This window comes from Mesitornis unicolor, unplaced genomic scaffold (genome assembly GCF_000695765.1).
Source record: "Mesitornis unicolor isolate BGI_N332 unplaced genomic scaffold, ASM69576v1 scaffold17573, whole genome shotgun sequence".
NCBI classification, from domain to species: Eukaryota; Metazoa; Chordata; class Aves; order Mesitornithiformes; family Mesitornithidae; genus Mesitornis; species Mesitornis unicolor.
The window spans coordinates 35,260-59,878 of record NW_010176889.1 but is presented as its reverse complement, the minus strand read 5'-3'; the positions used below and the strand labels follow the sequence as shown (position 1 = coordinate 59,878).

The 24,619-nt window shown below is 46.1% G+C and overlaps 1 protein-coding gene across 1 annotated transcript in view; it reads left to right on the top strand.

Annotated features, from left to right (window-relative positions):
• Positions 1-11,435: 11,435 nt before the first annotated feature.
• Positions 11,436-24,619, top strand: part of KDM5B (lysine (K)-specific demethylase 5B) — a gene marked incomplete at its 5' end in the record, with an annotated part of 40,723 nt that continues 27,539 nt past the window's right edge. The window contains 6 exons of the mRNA XM_010181876.1: positions 11,436-11,513; positions 12,837-12,959; positions 13,496-13,666; positions 18,993-19,127; positions 22,493-22,586; positions 24,046-24,146. Coding sequence (XP_010180178.1) covers positions 11,436-11,513; positions 12,837-12,959; positions 13,496-13,666; positions 18,993-19,127; positions 22,493-22,586; positions 24,046-24,146 — 702 coding nt within the window. The remainder of the gene's footprint in view (positions 11,514-12,836; positions 12,960-13,495; positions 13,667-18,992; positions 19,128-22,492; positions 22,587-24,045; positions 24,147-24,619) is intronic.

The following is a 24,619-nucleotide window of genomic DNA, read 5'->3' as shown; positions in this document are numbered from 1 at the left end:
GGTGTTGCCCTCCATGTTGGCATTGTGGTGGTGCTGGGCTCTGGGGACCTCTCCTCGCCCGCCCCGGGCCCCGCGGCGGCCTTGCTCGGGCCGTGCCCCCGGCCTGGCTCAGTTTTGGTTCAGGGAGAGCTTTCCTCAAGTTGAACACCACCAAACTCCGCAGCCGTGAGTTTGGCTGGTGTCTGCGAGCTGAATCCTACACAGACATGGCCACCATTTTAGAATGCTATACACAGTGGGAAGAGTAATAAGCCTTCATCTTCATCATCATCATCTCGACCGATGGTGTAGTAAACTCAAAATTGGGGTCCGAATTCTGATTTCCTTTTGTTGGTCAACTCAGTTTACTGAGAAATAGCCTGGAGATCTTGGAACCATAGTTCCTGTGGTCATAATTGTTAGTTTGTTTAAGGGGATGAACGAGCGCACTGGTGAGGAGAGGGGTTCTTAGGGTGAAAATCGAAGGGACAAGCCCTGTGTGATTCACCTTTATTTTGTGTGCGTTGCTCTTGCTCGGGGTGGAGGGTGGTGCGAGGCTGGGGTGGTGCAGCTGGCTGGAGGTGGTTAACGTGACGGCGACAGCCAGAATGCTAAACAGTGACCGAGCGCCTGAGACCTCAGCCAGCGAGAGGTGAAGCTGACAAAGCATTGCTGCAGAGTGAAGTTTTGTGAGTGAGACTCCGAGTTCAAAGAAATAACGTTCAGAAACACACGCTCCTCGGTTTCGCGTTTTGATCATTACCAGGACTCCTGTTGGTAACCATCCCTTTCCTTCCGAATTCAAATAGGAGCAACTCGCTGCGTTACTGTCTGAGGCCATAGAAACGTTTGTAGCAGATTGAATAACGTGCATCTCCTCGCAGAGGAAGATGTTTCTGTTCTCTGGAGGAAGAGTCCCCGGGTTGCAGTGGTGTGGACGCTCTTGAATTTGTGTCTAGGTATAGAAAGTGCCAGTGCCCCTTTTCATGCAGCGTAGCCAGATGCTGACAGAGTTAAGGGGAAAGATGGTTTGCATTATACAGTCGACACTGAACTTGGGCAGTATTTGTGAGTAGAATGATCTTGGGTTGTATACTGTCAGCAGTATTGCAGCAGCTGGGAGCAGGACAGAATTTTCATGAAGTTTCTTTCTTTTGTGATTTGTTTCACAAAAAAAAAAAAGAAATCTCATCTCTGATTCTTGGCTGCTTTTGTAAAAAGCCAAACCCCTGTAACACAGGCTTCTCGTAAGCTGTGTTATCTGCTAGACGCTCATAAATGAATGGCTCTCCTAAGGAATGAATTACATATTACAACTGCGTTTTTGGCACGCTCTCATCCTCGCTAAGGAGCTGATATCTGTGATCATTTGTTTCACTGAATGTCTTTTCAAGTGGGATGGAAACGGTTGGAGCTGCTGAGGGCTGAGCGCCCAACACGGGTGTGATGGGGCCTGGCTTTCAGCGCGGCGCTGATGCCCCGGATAACGCTGGGGTGAGTTGTGCAGGCGCGGTTGTGCAGTTGCTCGTGGCCCGGCCTGGAGCATAGAGGGAGCTCTGCCCAACCTGCCAGAAAAAGCCTTGGAGTTGACGTAGTTCCTGGCCTTCCTCCTGAAACCGGGAGCCGCGGTGAACGTTCGGTTATTGTTTCTGTGTGATCAAGTGGTTCGTAACACCGTGAGCTACAAACCATGCCCGCCTTTTCACTGAACTCTCTGCCTTCCAACCGCACGCATCGTTCGGCAGCGGCCAGGGTTTGAAATCCTCTTGTGTCCATGTGAAGCTTCTGCTGGCGGTCTTAGCCTGGGTACGTGCCGGTGAGCAGGTCGGCAGCCCCGCGAGCTCTCAGGATCCGTGCCGAGAAAGGAGTTGAAAATTCAGTCGCTGGGCTCGTGTGATTTTAGCTCAGGCTCTGCCAGGTCGTTACCTGCGGATGAATTTGTGCTTTTGTGTCTGAACTGCAAGAAGGAACAACGCGTGGGACTGGCGGTGCCCAGCTGTGGCTTCACAACGCGATTCATGAAGTTCTCGCTCCTGAGCGGACTTTGCCGTTTCAGCTGCGGCCCATGAAGAGGTCCCTGCTCTCTGAAATGCTGGGGCCTGTATTTATTTTCTCTGGTCCCTTTGTGCCTGCATCAGCTGGCGCCAGGTTGGAGAAAACCACGGTGGTGGTGGCGTCTCTCGTGTGGCAGCTTTGGAGGACGACGAGCAGTTTTGTGAGGGGGTACCAAGGCACCTGATGTGCTGTGGCCACCTGCAGAAAGTGAATTCTGGGTGCTAGTTACGTGTCCGTGGGATGGAAGAGCACCCAGGAGCACGGCAGGAGGTGTCACTTCTGCGTCGCAGTGCCCAGCTGAGCACTCAGAGGAGCTTGCTCCTCTTGGGTCCAGTTTGGTTGGTTCCAGCCCTCGCTGATCTCTCAGTTTTGCTCTTACTTGGGTGATTCTGGGCTGCCGCGGTGTCTGTAGAGGGTGCAACAATAACCGCATTCACTGGTGCTGGTCTGTGTGCCCTGGGGAAGCGCAGTGAAGGTTTTTTGTGCGCAGCCTTGAGCAGGAGGAGGTGGTGCCATTGGCTGCAAAGCACTCGAGTGAGATGGGGGCTCTGCCAGCGGTGGCCAATGGGCAACCGAAATCAGAGGCGGTTTGACCATCGCTGCTGAGCTGGAGGTGGGGAGCTGCAGAAAAATGGGTGCTGTACAAGTAATTTGCTGTCTCTCGTGTGCTCTGTTGTAGTTGGGATTTCTCCTATGCACTGAAAATGTCCTTCATTGTGATTTAAATAACAAAATTATAATCTGGACCGGTGGTTTATTCCTCAACACGGCTTGTCAAGAGTTGATCCTACAGCCTGGAAGAGTTCGGGGTAGCTCTGCCCGTCACTGGGGCACGGAGGGGACTGAAACCACACATTGTGTTGTTATTTGAAGTAGGTAATTAATAGTAATTAATGAAAGCAAGCTTTAAGAATAAAAGGTAAAGTGTGGAGCATGTGGTACCTTTCCAGCTCCACGTTGCTCTTGAGAATGGACCCTTCCTTCTGCTCCATTGTGCAGCTGCTTTGTTGCCGTGAAGAAGCAGCCAATAACAACACGTAAGGCTTGCTCACCACGTCAGTGCGTTTCAAAATATACAACGTTGTGCTGGGAACGTCGTCATTTTCCCATGGCCGAACGTGAAAATTGAGAACATGCAGGCCCATTTCCATTGCTTTAAATAACGTGAATATGGAGAAGTAAATGAGGGCCTCCAAGGAACCTTAAGTCTGCAAACTTTGCATTTTAGGATTAGAAAATCTGTATTAATCTTGAAGGATTTGCCACTGGAGTTCTCTAAATTACTGGCTTGTGGTTTTCAGTAAATCCTGGAATAGTGAGAAACTTCCAAAAGGTAGAGAGGACTTAACTTCTTGATGGGCTTCAGTTCTTTATGGGTGCAAGAGTTGTGAGCACGTCTTTCTCCAGGGTAGAAGAATGATGCAGACTTGAATAGGGACCTGGAAGGTGACGAATCGTGTGAGAGACGGCGTTTTTTAATTGATTTTATTGTTTTACAGGAGGCTGTGGTTGATTCAGCTGTGTTGTCATGACTTGAGATCTATAAATTAACTGAATGTGTTTCAGTATTTAAATTGTAACAACTGTTATCGTGCAGAATTTATATCACACTGAAGGAATCACAAATTATTCCAGCTATGAATGAGAAATCGTAATGAAGGATTCGTTTGGAATGGGTTTTGAGAACCTCAAGCCAACAGTGTCTGATTTTCATTAAAAGTCCAGGAGAACAACAGGAATTACTCCATGGAGGGAGCAGGTTGGTGGTGAGGAGCTCACTGCCACAGAGGGATGGTGGCTGCCCAGTGCACAGAGGATGTTGTGAATCAGAATCAGCCAAATGGGACTCAATGCGAGGTTTTACAGTGAGGAACAAGGCAGCATGGGAGGATTGTGGAGGAATACCTGTGCATCCTTGTGGAAACCAGTGTCGTGGTACTGTGGGTGCTGGGGCTGAACTGGAGATGCAGCTCTCGAGGTTCGCAGTGAAAAACGCGGTGACTTTACCCCTGTGGTGGAAAGTGCTGCGTTCAGAATCCTGCGCTCGTTTGAGAATGTAGAAAGATTGGACAGGTAGAGAGCACAGGGAGAAGTGTCAAGAGAGCTCTGCTCACAAAAGGGTGGATTTTGGAAAACCTGACCTTAGCAAAGCTTGCGTGGTGACCCCCGTAGGCGCAGGGCTTGGAGAGCTGCTCCAGGGATGTGCTTTCGGGAGCAGTGTTGATTTGAGCAGCGTCTGTGCAGGCTGCTCCTTCAGCTGCTTGCTTGGTTTGGTTTCAATTTTATGGAGAAAAAGAAAACACAAAGCAAACAAAAACCCCTTCATTAAACTACGGACTAAAACCAGCTCATTTTGGAGCAACTTTGGGGGTTCTGGTGATCTCCCAGGGCTGAATTTGTGAAATAGAAAATGTGCCACCACTAAACCAGGGATGAAGGCAGAGTTGCTACGCTTCGTCCTAAGCAGGAAGTTGTGGTGATGGTCCCTGGATGTGATCATACACAGAGGCTCGCTCAGTCGATTGTGTCCAGGAGAAAACCGAGGGATAACTTGATTACAGCAGTCGGTGAGCTTCACAGGGAGAAAACCATGGGCATGGTCTCTGTCGGCTGTGATGGGAGGCGCTGGAGCCGCTGGTTCCTGCTCAGCATAAGCCAGGTTGATGTGGTTGAGGTACCAGGGTTGATGTGTGTTTAATTGCCGCGGTGAGCAGCTGTAGGAAAAAACCGAAGGGTGGTGGTGGGTTTGCCCCTTTCTGACACTTTGGGATCAAGAATGAGTGGGTTTTGGGGCAGAGATGTTTTAGTGCTGAGGTTCCTGTTCACGTACTGTTAAATTCTTGTGTAGAAAAATAGATCAGTCACCAAAGCTCACGAGGAAATGTTTGCTTTAAATGAAGAATTTGCTGTGTTCAGTACAGGGGTCGTACTGTGAAGTTAGGTAGATTCAGAGTAAGTGATTTACTGGTCTCCTCTGATCTTTAATCGTCAGGAAAATAGGAAAAATTAGTCTTGCTCTCCTGGTGGCAGCTGCCACATGCAGCCCTGCTGCGGGCACCGTGGGGCTGGTTTCTGTGCTTCAGAAACACTGAAATGTTGGGGTGTGCCCAGAGCACGATGGGAATATCCTCGCCTTGGCTCGGCCTCTTCCAGTGAGGGGCTTCAAACGCTCTGTGTAGCTCCTTGAAAGTCTAGGATTAACCAATTCAGTCTGGACATCTCTTCATGGGACAGCAGTGGCAGCAGGTTTGGGGAGCTTTTGTAGGTTTTTTGTTTAACACATAAACAGTGTCACTTAGCTAAAGGCTGAAGTTGGAGTTTCAAACTGAACCCAATGCCCTTTCCCAGCACTGAAACTGAAGCTGGCAGTGAGTGGGACTGGTTGATGCCTGCATTGCCATTGGGATGTGCTTTCAAGCCCAGGTTACTGGTTCTGTGTGGGACTGCTGGGGGAAGCACTGTGTACATGTTCAGGTTGACTGCCTCTAAAACCAGGGAGAACCGGGATCCTACAACCTGCCACCCTTGTGTGTGTCTGGGTAAATGCTCTTCACTCAAAGTAGGTGCTTTACGAGTGAAAATGAATCCAAGCAGCTCGAATGGGGAGCGGTGCCATGGCCGGGGCAGCAGCAGCAGACGTTTGCTGTGGCAGCGGTGCCGCAGGGGAGTCCCCAGGCAGAGACAGGGCCCTGATCCGCTGAGGCTCTGCAGCTGTGGATGGATGGAGCCAGCAGCGGCGTTGGCCGGAGTGGTCTGTGTCTGTTCCAGGATGGCTGATAAATGGTCTGAGCTTCCTTGGGATGCAAATCTGGGTTTGGAAGCTGCTGGTTGCAGCTCCAGAGAGGGCACAGGCCGTCTCCAAGGGCCCTGATGGGAGTGCTCAAGTGTGGCTGCACTCTGTGAATGTGCTGTGGGATCAGCCCAAAGGTCTCTCTGCAGTGTGCTGTGTCCTGAGCAAGGATGGCCGCAGCTCTCAGGGTCTGGTGCTCTGGGATGCTGCTGGCTGAGTCCAGCCCCACCACGGATGGATGCTCTGCCTCGAGGTCTTGGTCGGTGCCTCTGAAGTGAGTTGGAGACGTTGGGTTTGGTGCCATGCACTGACCCCAGTGCCCCATGTGTCTCCAGCGGTTTGAGCAGCGCTGCTGGTTCATGGCTGATTTTTGCCTGGTGCTGCCTCTGGATCTGCTCCTCCCATGCAGTCGCCTCCATGGAGAGGAGGTTGGGACCTCCTGTGTGTAATCCCTGCTGCCTGGTTGGTGTGGATGTTCAAACCCTCTGCACAGTGTCCGTCTCCTGCCTCTGGGTCTCAAGGAGGAGCTGACTTTGATACTTGAGGGTCGTCTTCAGTTCTCCTCATCTTTGATTTCTCTCCAAGTTTGGAGCTGACACAGAGGCACTGGGATGTAGAGAGGTGGTGCCCATTGCAAGCTCATCTTTGGCCGTGGTTCTCAGATGGGAAGGATTTGTGCTTGTGTTTTCTCTTTTCCTAGTCTGCAGTACATAACGGAGCCCAGTTTTGTCTCAAATGAGAAATATTCCACCAAGCTGGTACTATTGAAGAGTTCTGTGGGTAAGGTATGTTGCTGCACCCAGGGTCCCTTCTTAGCAAGGAGGAATTCAGTGGTTTTGTTGGGAAAAATGGGGACCTTATTGCAGTCTTCCAGTTCCTGAAGGGGTCCTACAGGGAAGCTGGGGAGGGACTTTTTATAAGGGCAGGTAGTGCCAGAATGAGGGGGAATGGCTTTAGACTGGAAGGGGGCAGATTTAGACTGGATATTGGGCAGAAATCCTTCCCTGTGAGGTGGTGAGGCCCTGGCCCAGGTTGCCCAGAGAAGCTGTGGGTGCCCCCTCCCTGGCAGTGCCCAAGGCCAGGTTGGACGGGGCTGGGAGCAGCCTGGGCTGGTGGAGGTGTCCCTGCCCATGGGGGTTGGACTGGGGGGCTGTGAGGTCCCTTCAACCCAAACCACGCTGTGATTCAGTGATCCTATGTCAGCACAAACTGGGTTAGCTGATGATTGGAGTTACCACCTAACGTCAGCCTTTATCAGGGTCAGAGCAGGATTAGTTCCCATTGCAGAGGAAGCTTTGTGGGTGACCCACTGACGCTGCTGGGGTGAGCAGCGGTGCTGCACATCAGCTTTGCATGGATTCTGCCATCGGAGGGGGTTTGAGTGCGTTTTTTAATGTAGTCATAAACCAAGAGACCAAAAGGGACCCCCCGAGTCACCGGCAGCTCCCTCCCAGCAATCGCTAACACCTTCGGCAGGGCAGGACCGCGGATCTGAACAAAGGATGTGGGTCACTCTGGCGGGGAGGGCATCCCGGGGAGCAGGGAATTGCTGTGGTGAACTGAACCAATCTGTGTTTTGCTAAGATATTCCTTTGGATTTTACTCTGAGACGCTGTCGAGCAAAATAATGAAAATGACGTCTTTTTGTGTGTCTGACATTGGAGAGATTACAGCTAAAATGCTACCAGCAGTTTTCAAAAGATGTTGGAAAAATAGGAGAGGTTTCGGAAAAAAGCCTGAGGAAAATCCTTCATTTGCAGGGCTGGAAAGCTGGTCCAGAGTAGAGAAAGAGAAGAAAAAAAAGAGAATTGTTTCTTGAAAAGTGTCTTGAAATGTTGCTTCCAGGAAGCATTCGTGAATAGCTTCTCGGACAGGAAGCAAACAAGATACTTGGTTAAAAATGAGATGGGGCTAAGGGAAAAAGAGAAGCTGAGGCTGACTGACTTGTGCAGCAGCTTAGCAGTGGCAGTGGTAATTTCATGTTCAGTTCAAGGGGGTGGGGGTGGTTGCTAAATTTTAATGAGAGGCTGAGTTTGGATGAGGTGCAGGGTTTACAGGCTGAAATGATCTGCAGTCTGCCGTAGCGGTAACAGCAGATCTGGAAGGAGGAGTGTAGAAAGAGTATAGGAATCGTTCTGCCCATTTGTAGTTTGCGTTACTGCTTGAAATCTGAATGTGATTTTTAGTGTGTGCCTTCTGCACGGCTGGATTTGTCTGTAGACTTTATAGGAGAGTTTGGAATTCTGATGTCAGTCTCATTTTTCGCGTGGATTTATATCCAGGTTTGTCCTGCTAGGTCTGGTTAACACCAATGAAGGCGAATGGTTTTACGTGTCCCTTGCAGGCTTCTAACAATCCCGTATGGACAGCAGGGAGCACCAAAGTAATTTCAGACGAAGAGTCCAGACAGTGCAAAAACTCCTGATTTTTTAGGAAATGTGGGTTTTCTTGCTTTTGGCCTATCCTTAATCTTCGTGTTCAGCGTGGTCGTTGAAAGAAAACTTAAAAGAAACTTCAGGTGATCTTTTTGAACTTCAAAAAAGGGACATCCAGACCCGTGGCTTTGGAGGCCCTTGCAGGTGCTGGGTGGCAGTGGCCACTCTGACGTCTGTGGCTCTGCTCTGCCCAGCAAAGCTCCTCATGCGGATCAGAGCTTTGCGAATGAACCTCGCCACGAAAAGCTCCCTCTTGTGGTGCCGCTGCCTTTCCAAGGTCCATAAACGCTTTTCTTTCAAAACACAAATGTCTCCTAATGCTCCTTGTAATGAACGTTGCGTTTATCTTCGTAAGTTGTGCTTCAAAATGTACCCAAGCTTTTTGTTGAGCAAACAATGTGGTTATTAAAGAAGAGTTGAATGCAGCTTGTTTAGGAGTTGAGGAACTTGTCATACCCTGGAATATAGACTGAGAAATGATCACCTTATTGGTTACATCAACTTTGAGGGGTTCAGATGCTTCAGAATGAACCGTTTGTGACTTTAAAATGGATCAGTGATAGTCGGGGTGGGCTGTGTACTCCAATTGCTCCGCATGGCGACTGGCTCTGCATCTGTAACATCAAACAGTTTGTGATGAATGGGATGTGCGGTGCTGTGCTTCTAAAGTCAGAATTCTTTTACAATGATCCAATATGTCCTGTTACACAATGTAAAGTACACATTTCCCGCAGCTCCGCCTGCTTAAAATGGTCAAAGCCAGAGTCAGCCCAGTGTTTCCTCTCCTCAAGCCAATTTACTGTGTGTGTTCTTGCAGTGCCTTTCTCCTTGCTCAAGTTAAACACTTCTAAGGCTGGTACGTTTTTGTTTCCAGTCACTGAACCCATCTGATAGACTGAAAAGCCATCTACTGGAAGTCCTGTATTGAATAGGTTGCGTTTTCAAAGGTTCCTTTTGTAAAACAGCTGACTTGCTGTCAAAGTGTTTTGGTGTGTGTGATCGTTTCAGTGTCGTTCAACCTAAAACGAAAATACCTGTTGTGGAAGCTTGTGTTATTGTCTGGAGTTGTGTTGCTTTTTCTGATGAACAAGATAACTTGTGCTTTGAACTGCAGCCATCTTTGGCCTGAAAGGAAAGAATTTCCTAAAGCGCAGTCAGTCGGTAAGGAACAGGAGATGCATGGAGCTGATCAGCTGCGTTTTGTACGGCGTGTTGGGAATGAGGGATTTCTGTAAGAGAGCCCTTTGGCTTTCCTGAGCATCTGCCAGTGCTTTACCTGCAGGCTTGTGTCAGACTAAATATTGGGCAGAAATCCTTCCCTGTGAGGTGGTGAGGCCCTGGCCCAGGTTGCCCAGAGAAGCTGTGGGTGCCCCCTCCCTGGCAGTGCCCAAGGCCAGGTTGGACGGGGCTGGGAGCAGCCTGGGCTGGTGGAGGTGTCCCTGCCCGTGGGGGTTGGACTGGGGGGCTGTGAGGTCCCTTCAACCCAAACCACGCTGTCACTCTGTGATTCAGTGACAGTGTCCCAGGTTGTGTCATTGTCTCTGTGAGCTCAGTTCTTGCTCCTGTTCTTTTCATTGCTGTTTCTTGTCCTCTGCAGATGCCTATTACAGGGTCCTGTGTCAGGGGAGTGTGTGGCCCACCTGGAGACATCCTTGGCTTTCAGTCAGTCAGCACAAGCCTGTTTTCATTTACTCTCAGCCTAATCAAAGCACTCAGGATCTCGCAGTTCTCCCTTTGGCAATTTAATTTGTCCCCAGAACGTCCCGTGAATGTTGTGTGTCATGACTGCAGTGTCCTCTCCTGGTTTGGTTGCTGTCTTCTGTCTCCCAGCACACAAACTGCAGTTGTGCTTGATGATGTGACCGGTTGGTTCAGCTTGAAAGTCAGATTTGTTGTGCTGAAGTACAGCACTTCAAATCTTGCCCTAAATGTTCCCAGTTGTGTTTCTCACCTAACAGTCTGGGGGGCACAAATGATGCATCAGAGAGCAGGACACTACAAAAGAGCATCGGAAGTTTTCTTCATCTGTTTTCATTGCATTTGGTGTTCTGGCAAAACAAATAGTCAGTAAAAGCAGGGTCCATTTTATCTGTTTTTAAGAACATTGTGCCATTGGACACCGGTCAGTCTGGTGGTTGGAGAACAAAAATGATTGAGAAGCACATCCCAGTGGTCGAGGGTTGACATCCCCATGATAATTCATCATCCTGACCCCTCTGTTGTCATCTAATTTCCAGTTCAAGTTTTAATTTCAACCTGGCCTTGCCAAGTTTGGATGGGCTGAAAATGCCTTGTAGGATCAGAAATCATGGCTCTTACCAATGCAGAGGCCTGGATTGGTCAAGGTACACTTGATAAAGCGCATCCCTCAGCTCCTCGGGGTGTCCACGCTGTCGGTGACTCTCAGGTCCCCTCTCTCGAGCTGGGAAGCACCTGGTTCTGCCATGGCTTGCCCTGGTGATGGGGTGAGATCGGCGTGACACGGAACTGGGTGTCTGCAAGAGAACTGTTTTGCAAATCCTTTATAGTTATGTTTGGTGCTCGTTTTCATATCAACTGTGTCTGCTAAAATAACAAATCCTCTGCTGCTGTTGCTGGTCTTATCTCAGCTGCCTTAGTCCGCGGGCGTTGAGGAAATGTTTTTGTTTTCCTGGTAGAAAGCTCTTGTCTTTCCCCGTTGTGGGGAGCTCTCATGGGCGTTATCTCCATTCTGTAATTAGTGATGATAAGATAGCTTTATATGTAATAAATTACTGTCGGGTTCAAATCAAATCCAGTTTGATTTAGTGAAGCTGTGTGTTGCCAAACCAACTGCACGTGATGGATGTCAGAGATCTCAAAGATAAAACTGCTTTGTAGCTGTGTTCATAAACAGCACTACCAGTTGCAGGTATTTTGTCAAAGCAGTAATAATTTTTCAATTGGTTGTATTCCAGCTGTTCCTGAATGTTTGCAGACAAGGAATTAAGGAAAAAAAGCTTTATTTTTTTCTGGTTTTAAGTGCATTTGCTGTTTGTTTTGGAGACCGCCGTTTATGAACGCTAACCGCTGCATTTGTCCTTCACACACATTTAAAGTCTCTGCTCTCAAACGGTCATCTTCCCACTGAGGAATCCCATCTAGAGGATTGTCCTTCATTTTCCTGGTCTTTTGATGAAACTCTTCTGTTTTCCCAGGATTGGCAGCCTCCGTTTGCATGTGATGTGGACAAGCTTCACTTTACACCGAGGATCCAGAGGCTCAATGAATTGGAGGTAAATTGTAAAGCTGAACATCGCTGCTGCTTCAAAACGTTTAATTACTGTTTGGAGAGGTTGGGTTTTGCAGTGGGTTGACCACGAGCTGTGTTTGACAGCACTCAGGACCTCTGAACATTGGCTTTTAATTAGCACAGAAATTAATTTGTTTAAAACCATCCCAAGCATCAAAAGTAAAGTTAATGCTCATTAAAGGAACACAATTCAGGCCTTTTCCACACAGAGGTGCTTGTAAGTGGTTAAACTCAAATTCTTGAGTGCTGTAGATTTGCCTCTGCATTTTGCACTTGTACAGCATCTTTTCGAAGGAGAGAGATGAGGCATTTACAGAGTGCTTTAAAAATAACGAGACATTTGAAGGAGACAATTACAAAATCTGGATTCAATTGGTGGAAATTTGCTGCTCACAAGCACTTTCATTCAGTGCTTTCAGGAATTCAGGCTGGAGGGGAGCGCAGTGGGTCCTGGTTGGCTCCCAACTGGGATGAACTGGGGTGGGGGTGACTGCCTGGGGTGGTTTGTGCAGCGCCAGGGTCAGGACTCAAAGAGGAGATTTCTGTGGACGCAGCTTGTTAAGAGCGAGTTATTCTGTACAGACATGGCCATTTTTTACCTTAAGAATGGAAAATGGGATGAAAATGTGTCAAAATTTAAGCTATATAAGTTACTGTGTGAACTGCTGTGCAAACGCGCCCTGCCCTGCCTGGTTTGTGTCCATAAAAATGAAACAAATCCAGTTGGGAGTCAAAAGGGGCAACAGAACCCACCCTCTTTTGAATTTTTTTCTTAAAAATAAACCATAAATACTGATTTATTTTTTAGTTTATTCCAAATAAATCAAATTGTAATAAACTGCTGCAGTTATTAACATAATAAATGTAGTAAATCCTAGCAGTGCGGCTAATTTGGGTCGTTTTTAGCAGGAATAACTCATTGCTTGTCTGTTCTCAGAAAGTGCTTTTCTAAATGCAGTGGAACTTAACAAAGTGACTTGAGGGAAGACTGGGGGTGTCTCTGTGGATCTGGGTTTTCTGCTTATGAAGAGAGGGGAAAATGCAAAATTACACTTGCAGAGGGAAAAGCCAGGAAGGCAACTGAGGCTGTAACGTTATAAACTGCTTCATCTGCAACAAAAAAAGCTTCGAACAAGACCCAAAATATATATAGACTACATTTTTATAAATACATAGAAATAAATATACAAATATATACGATATAAATAAAAATATATTTTAAAATATAGTAAACTAAATCTTTATGAACAAAAGCTTCGTCTGCATTTAGTATGCATTTCATTTATTTGTTGGTTTTTTTTTCCAGGCTCAAACTCGTGTAAAGCTGAATTTCCTGGACCAGATTGCAAAATTTTGGGAGCTTCAAGGATGTACACTGAAAATTCCTCATGTGGAGAGGAAGATCTTGGACTTATTTCAACTTAATAGAGTAAGACTGCTTATCCCAAAAAGATGTTGTGTTTTCTGACACTGTATCACGGTTGTTCAAGGGAGAGTTTGGGGTACATCTAAGCTGAAAAAAGTATTTTGCTTAACCTAACTTAGCTAAGGTGAAAAAATAGTGATAAATACATCATCGTGGAGCTGGGACATCAAATTCAATTTCCAGCTCTTCTTTAAAGTTGAACTTGGATACAAAGAGTCGTGAATAAGCTTGGGTTTAACTGGAGGAAGCCTCTGAACAATGACAGGGAGGAGAAAACACATTTCCATGGGAGGAAAAATGCAATTGCTTTTAGGGTGAAACTTGTGGAGAAGTTGATGTATTGTAACAGGGAGGGATGGGATTCACTGACCCCAAGGACATGTTTGTTCTCTCTGTTTTCTTTGTGTTTCTTAATGTTTAGGGCAGTTTTTATTTGGTTGCATTTGGGCCTATTTCACAGTGCTTGTTCCAGCGAGAGGAACTGATTGTACTGATAATTTTAGTATTAAATGTATGCCCATTTTCTTTTCACTTTGTAGCTAGTCGCAGAAGAAGGAGGATTCGATGTTATTTGCAAAGAGAGAAAATGGACCAAAATAGCCACCAGGATGGGATTTGCTCCGGGCAAAGCCGTGGGTTCCCACATCCGTGCGCACTACGAGCGCATCCTCTACCCTTACAACTTGTTCCAGTCCGGAGCGAGCCTCCTGGTAAGTTCAGTTAATTTAGCAGCCAGCGTTTTTTGTTTGGTTTGGTTTTTATTGATGGATCATTTCCAAACACTGCATTTCATGCTTGATGGAGCACAGGTGAGAAGATGCAGTCTGTGGTGTTGATGCCAGGGCGATTCAAGAAGCTACAGCCAAATTTCTAATCAGAAATAGAGATTTTAGAATTATTCTTGACGGTGGCCTCTTACCAACTGCTCTGTATAGCACCTTTTTGTACTTTCTCTCTATGGTTTGCTGAATTATCATGCTAGCGGGCATTCAGACTTCCTGTAATGATTTCTTTTGTCAAGTGCAGCATTCTCCTGTGTTCCTAGCTCAGGAAAGGTCCATCTCTGGTGGAGCAGGGGTACCTTGGCTGTGTCCTGAGGGGCTGTGTCAAACCACGGCAGTGACTCAGCTCACTTCTGATGGGTGTCCCAGGTTGAAGAACGCTCCATGGATATTGAAGTGTAGTTAACACTGTGGCTTTTGGCTTTTTCAAGCTTAAATCTTCGTCCTTCCTGCTTAGATTTGACCATTAAAACAGCATTCAGGGTTTGCTGAAAGTGGAAGCAACGTAATCTCTAATGAAGAACAGGGCTTTTCTTTGAGAGCAGTAGTCATTTATTTGGAAAACCAAAATAGGTTGCAATTGCCAACTTCTATTTCCATTTCTTTGAAACACTCTTACCGTGATGATCTTTCAGAGTGCAGCGTTGACCTTTTTAAAGCAATAAATCCCTAATCCTGTTATGAGCACGTCCCCATCTACAAAAATCAATGCTGGCCCTTTACCTAAAGCTCCCACAATGGGGGAGGGATTTGACGTGAGTCAAGAAGGGTTGGAATTGAAGGCTTTGCTGCGATGGTCACCTTGCAGTGAGGAACAACCAGAGTCTGGAAATCCTTCAGCAGCTTGGAATGTTTTGCAAATGGAGCATAAGAATGAAATATGGTTGAAGAAAACTGCTGTGGGGACACTTGTAGCAAATGTGTTTTACCGTGCCTCAAACACATTCGTATTAAGCAATGGAAAGCAACACCAGTTTCTGAAGGCATTTCATGGAAAACTGTGCTTTTTTATTAGTTCTGAAGACTGGATTGCCTTTTTTTAGGTGATGTGTTTTGTAACCCTTCGCTTTGCTTTCGTCTTTTTGAGGTGCAATGACATAGGTAAGATCTGGAAGCTGGAAACCAGTTAACGTGGTAGCGCGTCTCCTCGGCAGTGGAGGTTCCCGTGTGGTGCTGTTTGCCTGCGCGGTTTGCTCAGTAGTGGAGCTTTTTTGAAAAGAAAAAACGTTCCCAAATGAGGTCGCGCTGCTTTTTCAGTGTAACTCTCAAGCTCTCTTGCAGTGGTCACTGAGATTTGTTCCAAACCGCTGTGTTTAGTGGATGCAGTTCTGGAAAAGCTGGGCAGGTTTGGTTAACTTCAGTTTTTAACTCCCCTCCCCACCCCAAGCTGTTAAAATCTTCACCTTTTATATGTGGCCAAGACGTATTTTTTCAATGAACCAAGAGAATCCTCAGAAATACCTTGGGTTTAGTTCACTTCTCACTCTACCTTGGGTTTAGTTCACTTCTCACTCTACAATTTGACTTATTTTTTGGGTTTTTTTCCTTCCTGACAATGTTGTCTTCCCACCTGAGTTTGTTTTGCAGTACGGTTTTTGAGGAAGACTCTCAGCTTAGAGAATTTTTGGCTTTCTCCCGTGTGTTCTCAGGACGTGGTGCTCTCCCAGGTGCCTGTTGTGTAGGTGTCCGTTTTATTGTGTGTCTGTTCGGTGCTTTGCTGGGATCCGAGCATCTGTGGTGGTGGTTTTTGGAGAAGATGCAGCAATTTGTTTTGACAGTTGGAGATGTGTGTGGTTCCTTCTTGCCATATTTCAACAAACCTTTGGAGAGAAACTCTTCCCGCAGCCAGGATCACCGCCGACCACGCCATAACTTAGATCTCATCCAGAACTGTGTATGGCATTATTTGTTTACACGTGGCTTAAAGATCTGTTAGGAAGCTGGAGATGGTCTTGTGGTGATCTTTTCAGTGAATGCAGCCAGTTCTGTAATTCTGGGTCTGGTCTCTTCCAAACGAAGGCTTTAATGTACTGAGTGGCATTCAGATGTCCAAGGATTTATACGTGTGTGCCTCTGACGAAGAAGTTTCTGTGTGAGCCGGTTCTCTGGGACTCTTCGCTGTTACTGAAGAAAAATGGGTACTCCTGGAGTGTGATGGTTCTCATCCATCGCAGCGGGGATAGACCAGTTGTATTCAGTGAGTACAAGGAGTCTGGGTGAGCGGTTTATGTGTAAATTACTACTTCAGGAACATCTCAACCAGGAGGAGATGGATTGTATCCCTGCTTTTTTCACATCTTTTGTCATCCCGGAGGCCTTGTGCACATTCCTGCAGTGTCCTGCAAAGGAGCTGCTCCACAGTGGTCTCAGCTGCAGGGTTTTTACTCCCTGCCTCCACTGGAGTTCAAGGATTCCCTTGCAGCCACCTCAGAACATGAGATCACGATCACAACCTGGAGCTCAGGGTGAGCTTTTATGGTTCAGTGATCATTGCCAGCAGCTTGACATTGCCAAAACAGCTCTGCCTTTGGGAGAGGACTGAAGAAATAGCAGCCATGTCCTTGGTTCAAGGCCTGTGCTTGCAGCTCATCAGGTCAGTGTGGGAGTGGAGCAGGTTCAGAGGAGTCCCCATCCTTGAGACAGCCCTCGTGTGTCCGGTTCCTCCTCTGGGTACAACTGGAAGTGTTCATCAACAGCCGTTTGATACCACTGCTTTGCCTGCAGGTTACTGAGGCACTGGGAAATGTTTCTGCTTCAACAGTTGTTGAAACCTCAATATTTAGAAAATATCTTCTGGGCTTTTTTTCAATGAACAGTGTGTTTTTTAAGTTTTTATTTTTTTTCCTTGGACACTGAAGAAGTGAGGCAAGTGACACCATTTGTTGCTTTTCTTCCCAGGCTTCATTACCCGTTTGTTTAGGAAAAGCTGTTTGCCTTCTGGATTCTTGTTTTTGTGGCACTTACGTCTTCTGTCACTAGAAGGAGAAGAAAATAATGCTTTTATTAAAGGTTTGGATTCCACTTGGGGACATGATTCAAGGAACCAGAATTTACAAGAGTCATTAGTGCTACTTAGAGCATTGCCAAATTCAGCCTCATTTGCTTTTCTGTTCTCTTAGTTTCATTTTTCCTACTCACTCACATTTTCTACCTGTCCAGTTTTTGTCCTGAGAAATCGTTACCTGTGACTTTCTCCCGCTGCTGTAAATGTGCAATAATTCCCAGCAGCATCTTTCAGTGAGGGCTTTAGAGGAGGAAGCTCCTCAGAGGAGCCGCTGCTGTCTCTGTGGCTTTGAACATCAGCCAGGACCTGTTTTTTGTATGTGTTTAATGTTGAAATTAAGTCAAGACATTTGCTTTCAAAGAGCTTACGAAGTCTGAGATTGAAAGCAGTCCTAAATAAAGTAGAAATCCTGGAGGTTTCATTGAGCAGTGGATCCAGCAATGGATGTGAAATACTTCCTGACAACAGAAGAGCTTTTTCTTTCTTCAGGATTTGTTTACTCACTAAAAACTGTTACACTTGTTCTGCTGTTACTGAACATTGTGTGGTTTGACAAACTTGGAACTGTCATTGATTATTACTTTTCTTGCTGTGTTGGGTTTTCTGTGAGGAGCTTTTGGTTGCGTCTTTGGTAACGGGGGAAGGGCCACGGAGATGGCTCTTTAAGAAGCTACCCGAAAACCTCCCCCTTTTCCTTTGTCAGACCCACCTCTGACCAGGGCTAAGCCAATCAGCGCCCCTGCAAATTCATGAATTTAAGGGGGGTGCAGGACATACCTCTCTCTCTCTGGCACCGGCCCTGACCAGCATGGCCCAAGGTGCGGGTGGTGTGGCCCTGGCCTTGCCCGGGGCAAGGACCACAACTTAAGGTTAAGCCCCACTGCAGCTCCATCCTGGAAAAGAAAAAGAGAGAGAGCTGGGATCTCCAGAACCATCGGAGGAGACCTGCAGTGGAGAAAGGAGTGGGACCTGAGGAGAACAACTTCAAAGAACACCAGGGGCAGTTTGAAGGAAGGAAAGGAGAAGGAGGAGGAGGAGGACGCAGAGCCCAGGTTTCCCCTTTGCAACCCATGGCAAGAGCCGACTGCCTGCGGCCCGTGGAGCTCAGCGGTGGGGCAGGGCCACATGAGCAGGGGCTGCCCCTGAAGAGGCCGTGACTGCGGGCAGTGTGTGCTGGAGCAGTTCGTGTGTGAGGGAAACTGCAGCTGTGGGCAGACCCAGATTGGAGTTCTGAGGACTTTTTCCCCTATGGAAAGGGGGCCACGTGGAAGCAGAGAGAGACACTGGGCTGAGTTCTTCCTACTCCTGTGAAGCACATGTGAAAAACCGACTGCAACCCCCCACTCCCACCCCCCCTGCGCCTCAAGGCAAAGGAGGAGAGGGAAGGTGAAGAAACCGGGAACAAAAGCTGAGCCCGGGAAGAAGGGAGGAGTGGGGGGAAGGTGTTTTTGATTTTAAGATCTGGTTGTATCTCCCATTGTTCCACTCTGATGTTGGTAACAAACTAAAATTGTTTTGGTTTTATTCCTTATGATGAGTCTGTCTTTTGCCTGTGACCTGTTTAAGTGGTGAGAAGCCCTCCCAGTCCTTATTTTGACTGGCCCTTTTTTGGGCCATCGTGGTGCTCAGTTATGCGCTGGGCCTAAACCACGACACTTGCCAAATGTGTGCATAAGTTTCAGCAATGAGATGTGTTCATTCAGTGACTTGAAAGCACTAAAACCGTTCTTGCGTCTTCCCTTCTGCCCTTTATTCACACAGCGGCGTTGTCCTCTACAGAACATACGAGGAACATCACTTCTGCAGTGCTGTTACTCAGACAGGGATGTATGATAGGCCGTAATTTACTTCTATATTGCTTTGCACCTTGGCATTACAGTAATGCAACCTGAGGACATAGCAGCAGCTTCCGTTGTGCATTGATAGTCTCCAGAAACACCGTTTCCTAGAAGAACTGGTGTTGGTATTCCCACAGAGGACTGTTTGGTGCTCATAAAATTTAAAGGATGGTTTCTGCTCTATTTAAGATCCTTTATTATGGTTGTTGCATTCAGTAAAAGGGCAGGAAGAAGTGATTTTGTGACTTGTTCAAATAGGTAATGTTACCATTGTCATAAATGCTGTTTTTATTAACTCAGCACAGTCATTATCAAAGCCCTGTCTATGTTCTTTCACATTAGCCAGGAAATCATTCTACACAAAGCCTGTATTAGAAGTGGAGGTGGTAATTAAGTCCTAATTGTCTTTTAGTGCTTACAGAAACCAGACCTCACCAGTGACACCAAGGACAAGGAGTACAAACCCCATGACATCCCGCAGCGCCAGTCTGTTTCCCCATCCGAAACGTGTCCGCCTGCTCGGCGAGCAAAGCGCCTGAGAGCAGAGGTGAGAGAATCCCATGGACACGGGCAGATGCTCCGTGGTGACCGAGCTTGGAGCTGGAGCACAGCGATGGCTGCATGGCACAACAGCTTTTAGTGAAATTACAGGAGAAATGTTGTTTCGTAGTCACAAAATGTGCTGGGTTGGAAGGGACCTTCACAGCTCCTCCAGTCCAACCCTGCAGGGAGCAGGGACATCTTGAACCACATCAGGTTGCTCACAGCCCCAGCAAGCCTGGCCTTGAACATCTCCAGGGATGGGGCCTGCACCACCTCTGGGCAACCTGTGCCACTGATCGACCACCTCATGGGGAAGAGCTTTTTCCTCACATCCAACCTAAATCTGCCCTTTTCCAGTTTAAAACCATTACCCCTCATCCTATCACTCCATGCCTCAGTGAATAGACTTTGACCAGATCGCTAGATGTATACGTGTAGTAAACAGCTGTTAAAGTTTTTCTTTGTCATTGTTAAGCATGCCTAAACATTTACAGGAGCAGAAATTATAAATAGTATGGTAAGGACTGTGTGACACTTGAAAAAGTGTTGTTCCTGAGGTCTGAGTTCTGAGAGGCTTCTTCCACTGAAGCCGTTCCCCTTACACATTGGTTACGAGAGTGGACACTGTAATCATGTTTTTAACATGTTCATAAATAATATGGGGCTCAGGTCAAAACACAGGTGACAAATTCGAGAAGTGAAGTTTGTCTTTTGCACCTTGGTGAGCTGTAGTTATTCTTCAAATGTCTTGGGAGGTTTCTGTACCTCTTTCTGAGTTGAAGCCAGATGTTAGAGCAGAGGAGGTTTGGGTACAACTTTCTGGTATTTCATTGTTACAGCATCGTTGTGTTCGTTTTTTACTCTGAGTTTTATCAATTTCCAATACTTTCACCATGCAATATAAGGAAAAAAATGCATAACGTTAAGTCAGTGTGGTCTTGTACAGTCCAACAGGATTAATCTTACATGTGCTTAAGAAATAATATTTATATGGATAAGCGTAACATGTATTGAATAGATCTGCATGGATTCTCCTGTGAAGACACATTTTAGGCGGTGACCGTGTCTGGAGGTGCATTCCCGGGATGGTCTCAGTGGTGACTCGAGGAGCTGGGAAGGGCACGATTGGCTCTGTTTCTAATCCAGATTTCTGTTTAAGTTCGTTTCAGACTCTCCATTAACTGTTCTAATCTTGGTCTTTGTTACTACCAAGTAGTGCAGCTTGGTTGTTGCAAATTCTGCCTATAATCACTTAGTTAATAAGTTACAATTAAGGTTTTCTAGAGCTTTTCTACTCAAATACCCAGTTGCAGATAGGTTTATAATTCTGAGAAAACCTCAGTGTTTGGTCTGAAACTTCCCATTTTGAAGTCTCTGCCTGTAGCTGAAAGATGTTGGTTCTCATGGGTCCTTTAAAGATGAACAGCAGGGCAAATATATTTGAGAACTGTTGCTGTTTCTCTGGCAGTGGTGTCTGATGGCACTAACAAGAAGTGCATGGTTTTGCCATTTCTGTGGAAATGAGCTGCTTGTACTTAGCCAAAATGCAAGGCAGCCCCCTGGGCTCCTTCCCTGAGCACTGCTGATGTCATGTGCCTAATTCTTGTGGAAGAAATAAACTCGATTAAGAAAAGGATTGTGACATCCAGAGCTATGGCTGAATTAAGCAGCATGGACTAACTTGCTTAGGAAGGAGCTGTATGTTTTATGACAATAGTTTCCAAGAGTTAAGACTTGTTGATGTGTTTCTATTCCGTTTCAGTGCAAAGTCAGTTACGTCGATTAAATCCATTTTATTCTTCATTCAAGCTACACACAGTTGATTTTTGCACTCACCTGCTTGCAGAGCAGTAACGTTTGTTTGGTGTATCTCAACTTTCTGCTTTTATGAGATACACAAGGACTTGTCAGTGTCTTAAACTGTAAAACCTAAGTTCGTTCTTTGTCATTTCCTGCTTTTCAAAGGCTAACCATCGACTAGAAACCTTTAAAATAAGCGAACTGCAGGAAATTACTGTAAATTATTCTTTCAGTCAAAAAATACAGGCTATGGGCTAAGTGTGAGTTTGCAGTTGTAAGACATTTACAGTCTTGCCTTGCCCTTTCCTACCCGGTGAGTAAACACTTGGGAGAAAGTGTTCATAATTAGAAGGGAAAAGGACAATGTCAGCCAAAGGCTGGATTTGAAATGCAAAGGATTCAGGTGCTTGATGGAGAAAATTTAAACGTAAGAGACCAGAACAACGCTGCGGATGTGAAAATGAGATGAATGGATGTGATAAAAGGCTCAGGCAGAAAAGAAGAGCTGCTCTTGTGAAGCTAAATATAGGCTTAAACACAGAATCCAGATGTAACTCCCAGAAGTCAAAAGATGCAGAGGATGAGGCGTCTGGTACTGCATTGCTGGAGGATCCGTGCAAAGGGGTCCTGGTTCAGTGGTACCGAACAGAATGAGCAGCATTTTATTGCGTATCTTAAGTGATGGACGTCCGAGTGGACTCATGGAGGCAGAAATTTGGATAAAGGAGACACAGAAAGTGAAGGGAAATAATGTCAAAGCCACCTCTGTAAAAATCCACAGTTAACCCAACCAAATACAACCTACAGAAAATCCCAAACCCAATGCACCCCACCCCATTTGAGTACCTGATGCTGCGTTTAGTGCCAGGCCAACAAGTCCCACGATTTGGGGCTCAGGCGGTGGGTGATGCTGGGCTGACTCGCGGGGGTAGCAAGAGAGTGGCTGCATGAGCTCATTTCCTTGAGAAATTAGGCTTAAAAAATGTTGGAGAAACCTGTCTTCATGACAGGGGTTTTGAGACTTGTTCTCACCGTTTCAGAACTCAGGGAAGAAGTAGAAGAATTAAATAGAAAAGCATTGTCCTGTATTGAAAGTTTCACGACACACTGAGTGCCCTGGACGTCTGGAGTACGCACTGCTGCTCAGGAGTAAAAGAAAATCGATGAAAGCCCAGAGTTCCTCGCTCCTTTGCTGTTTATCCACTGAAATCAAATTAAAAACATGGTGTCGTTATTGGCACAGCCTTTCTGTAGGATTTCCTTGCCAATCTCTCCAGGTTGTTCCCTGCGTTACTTCTCTCTGAACTCTTTCTAAAAAATACAATACAGGTGTTTCAGAAACGCAGGTTTTGATTTGTTTGTAAGTGTGAAATGGTTCTTGGAGTTTAATCCAAGTCCTCAAAGTCTTTCCATGCCTTCCCCCAAGCTCTGCAGGCTCCAAACCGCCCCATCCCTGCTCTGACAGCGTCGGCGCGGATGGCAGCGAGCGTTTACACGTGCAGGTGTGAAACCAAAGTGTTGCAGCTAAAGACATTGCTGACTTGTTTCTTTTCTTTTTTCTTTTTGAAGGCAACCAATATTAAGACTGAATCTGACGCTCCCGAAGTCCGAACTCATAATCTGAGACGTAGAATGGGCTGCGCCCCCACCAAGTGTGAAAATGGTGAGTGGGGAGTGATAGGAAATGGGAATCCGGTTTCTGTTGCCGTGCACAAACTCATTCTGGGACCAGAGTTAAATTCAGCAATTGGAACAGTTCAGAATATTGAAAAAAAAGATGTCTGTCAATTTAATTTTTAATTTGGAATTTATTGTAAAAACATTTATTGCTTAGAAATGCTGCTGGTTGTTTTGAGAGTGGTTGAGTTTTCTTGGAGAAGAAGGTATTTTCAGTTGAAAAAAGTCTACTGTTTTTAAACTTCAGTGTCTCTTACGGAGCGATCGGAAATGAGCTTTGAGCCATATTTGTTCTGTACTGTGCATAGCATCAATCCCACTGGCGTTAAACAGAGGAAACTTTTACGAAGGTGTCGGATTTCAGACACTTTCAGGAAAGAATTTAAATTTGAAATCAGGAAATGAAAGTCACGAAGACAGAAGACAGAGTGGTGTGAATTTAATGATTAAGTTCCCACAATATCAGTTTTTAAATTGCTTCTCTCAGTGGTCCCAAGTCTGTGGTTATCTGTCCTTAAGAAATCGTAATTTCAGGCTAAGAAGAAATGTTTAATGCCATCCAACGGATGAACACACTTGTTGACAAATAATTTGGCAAAGCAAATACAGGAACCATTTACGACTACTTAGTAACTGGAATTAATTCAGCAGTTTCTCAGTCTCCTTCGTTTCAGTCAAAACATTTTTTCAATAATTTATGCAGCTAGTAGTCTTTATTAATTTGATATTTTTCTTCTTTAAAGGCATTAACCTTTTTTTTTTTTAAATTTCCCCTCTGAAGAATAGAAGGAAGAAGCTGTGGACAGCTTTTTAATGCTTGAATTTCTGATATAGAAATTAATATCTCTTCAGTAGCTTTGTGAGCTCTTGCACTGCAGGCGATGCTCTGGGTTCTCATGTGCAGGTGTCAGGGTCTGACATTTGAAATTTAGCCAAGAAGCTCCCTGCCCCTGGGGTTCTCCACACTCTGCTGTGCATTAGGGGTTGTGGGGGGGTTTAGTTTGTTTTTTTAATGTCAGGAATGAAAACTTGAGGGGAGACATTCCCAAATCGGGCAGGAGTGTGAGAATGCAGAGGAGCTGCGTCCTTGTGACGTGCCGCTGTAAATCTGATGGAGTCATTCAACCAGATTTGTGAAAACCACGTGGAAACAAGACCTTAGCTATGAAGATACTTAAAATTTAGTTTAATTTAAATGGAATTTAAAATACCCACTCAAAAAAGTAGGGGTTGTGACAGTCATTGCTAGCTCTGGTAACAGCAGCTTCTGCAGGCATTGCGGTGTTCAAATCTTGCCTGCAGTTGACTGAAACAGGTGTATGTATGGGATAACAGGTAATTCAGCAGACAAATTGGAGTGATGTGGTCTAAGAAGTGATAACAAGTAAAATAAATAAGCACGAAAACATTTTGTGATACCCTCATATTTCCTTTTATGGCAGCAGAGAAGGAGATGCATAGCACAGTGAAACTGCCCGAGAAGAGAGAGCACGGGGAGCCAGAGAAAGACAAATCCAAAGCCCGATCGAAGAAACCCACCAATGCTGTGAGTATGCGCTGCCTTCGGCTGCTTCCTGCTGCTCCTGGGTGTTTCTGGGTGTCTCTTGGGTTTGCAGTGAAATCTCGTGTCATTCTGTCACGCCAAGGGCTCGTACTCCTCATGTAATGCTGTGGTTGAAACAAAGCAGTGTCTGGGCCTGCTAAGATGTGCGTATGTGTAAAGCTTCACTGCTATGAGCTGAAAACAGGAGGGTGGTTACATTTCACTATCCAGAACTGAAGCACCATGTTTTCTGTCTCTAAGGCACAGTCTCAAAATCAGCGTTTTGAAAGGAGGGTCCAAACAAGCAGTGATTGAGACTGGGCTCTCCAGCAGATCTGCCGCTTATTCCACAATTTCAGCACTAACTCACAAGCTTTGTTGTTCAAATCCTTCTTAAAAATCCAACCCTGTTCCTGCCCCAACTCCCACTCCAGAAAAACCCCAAACTGGAAGCGATGCTGATTTGTCTCACTTTT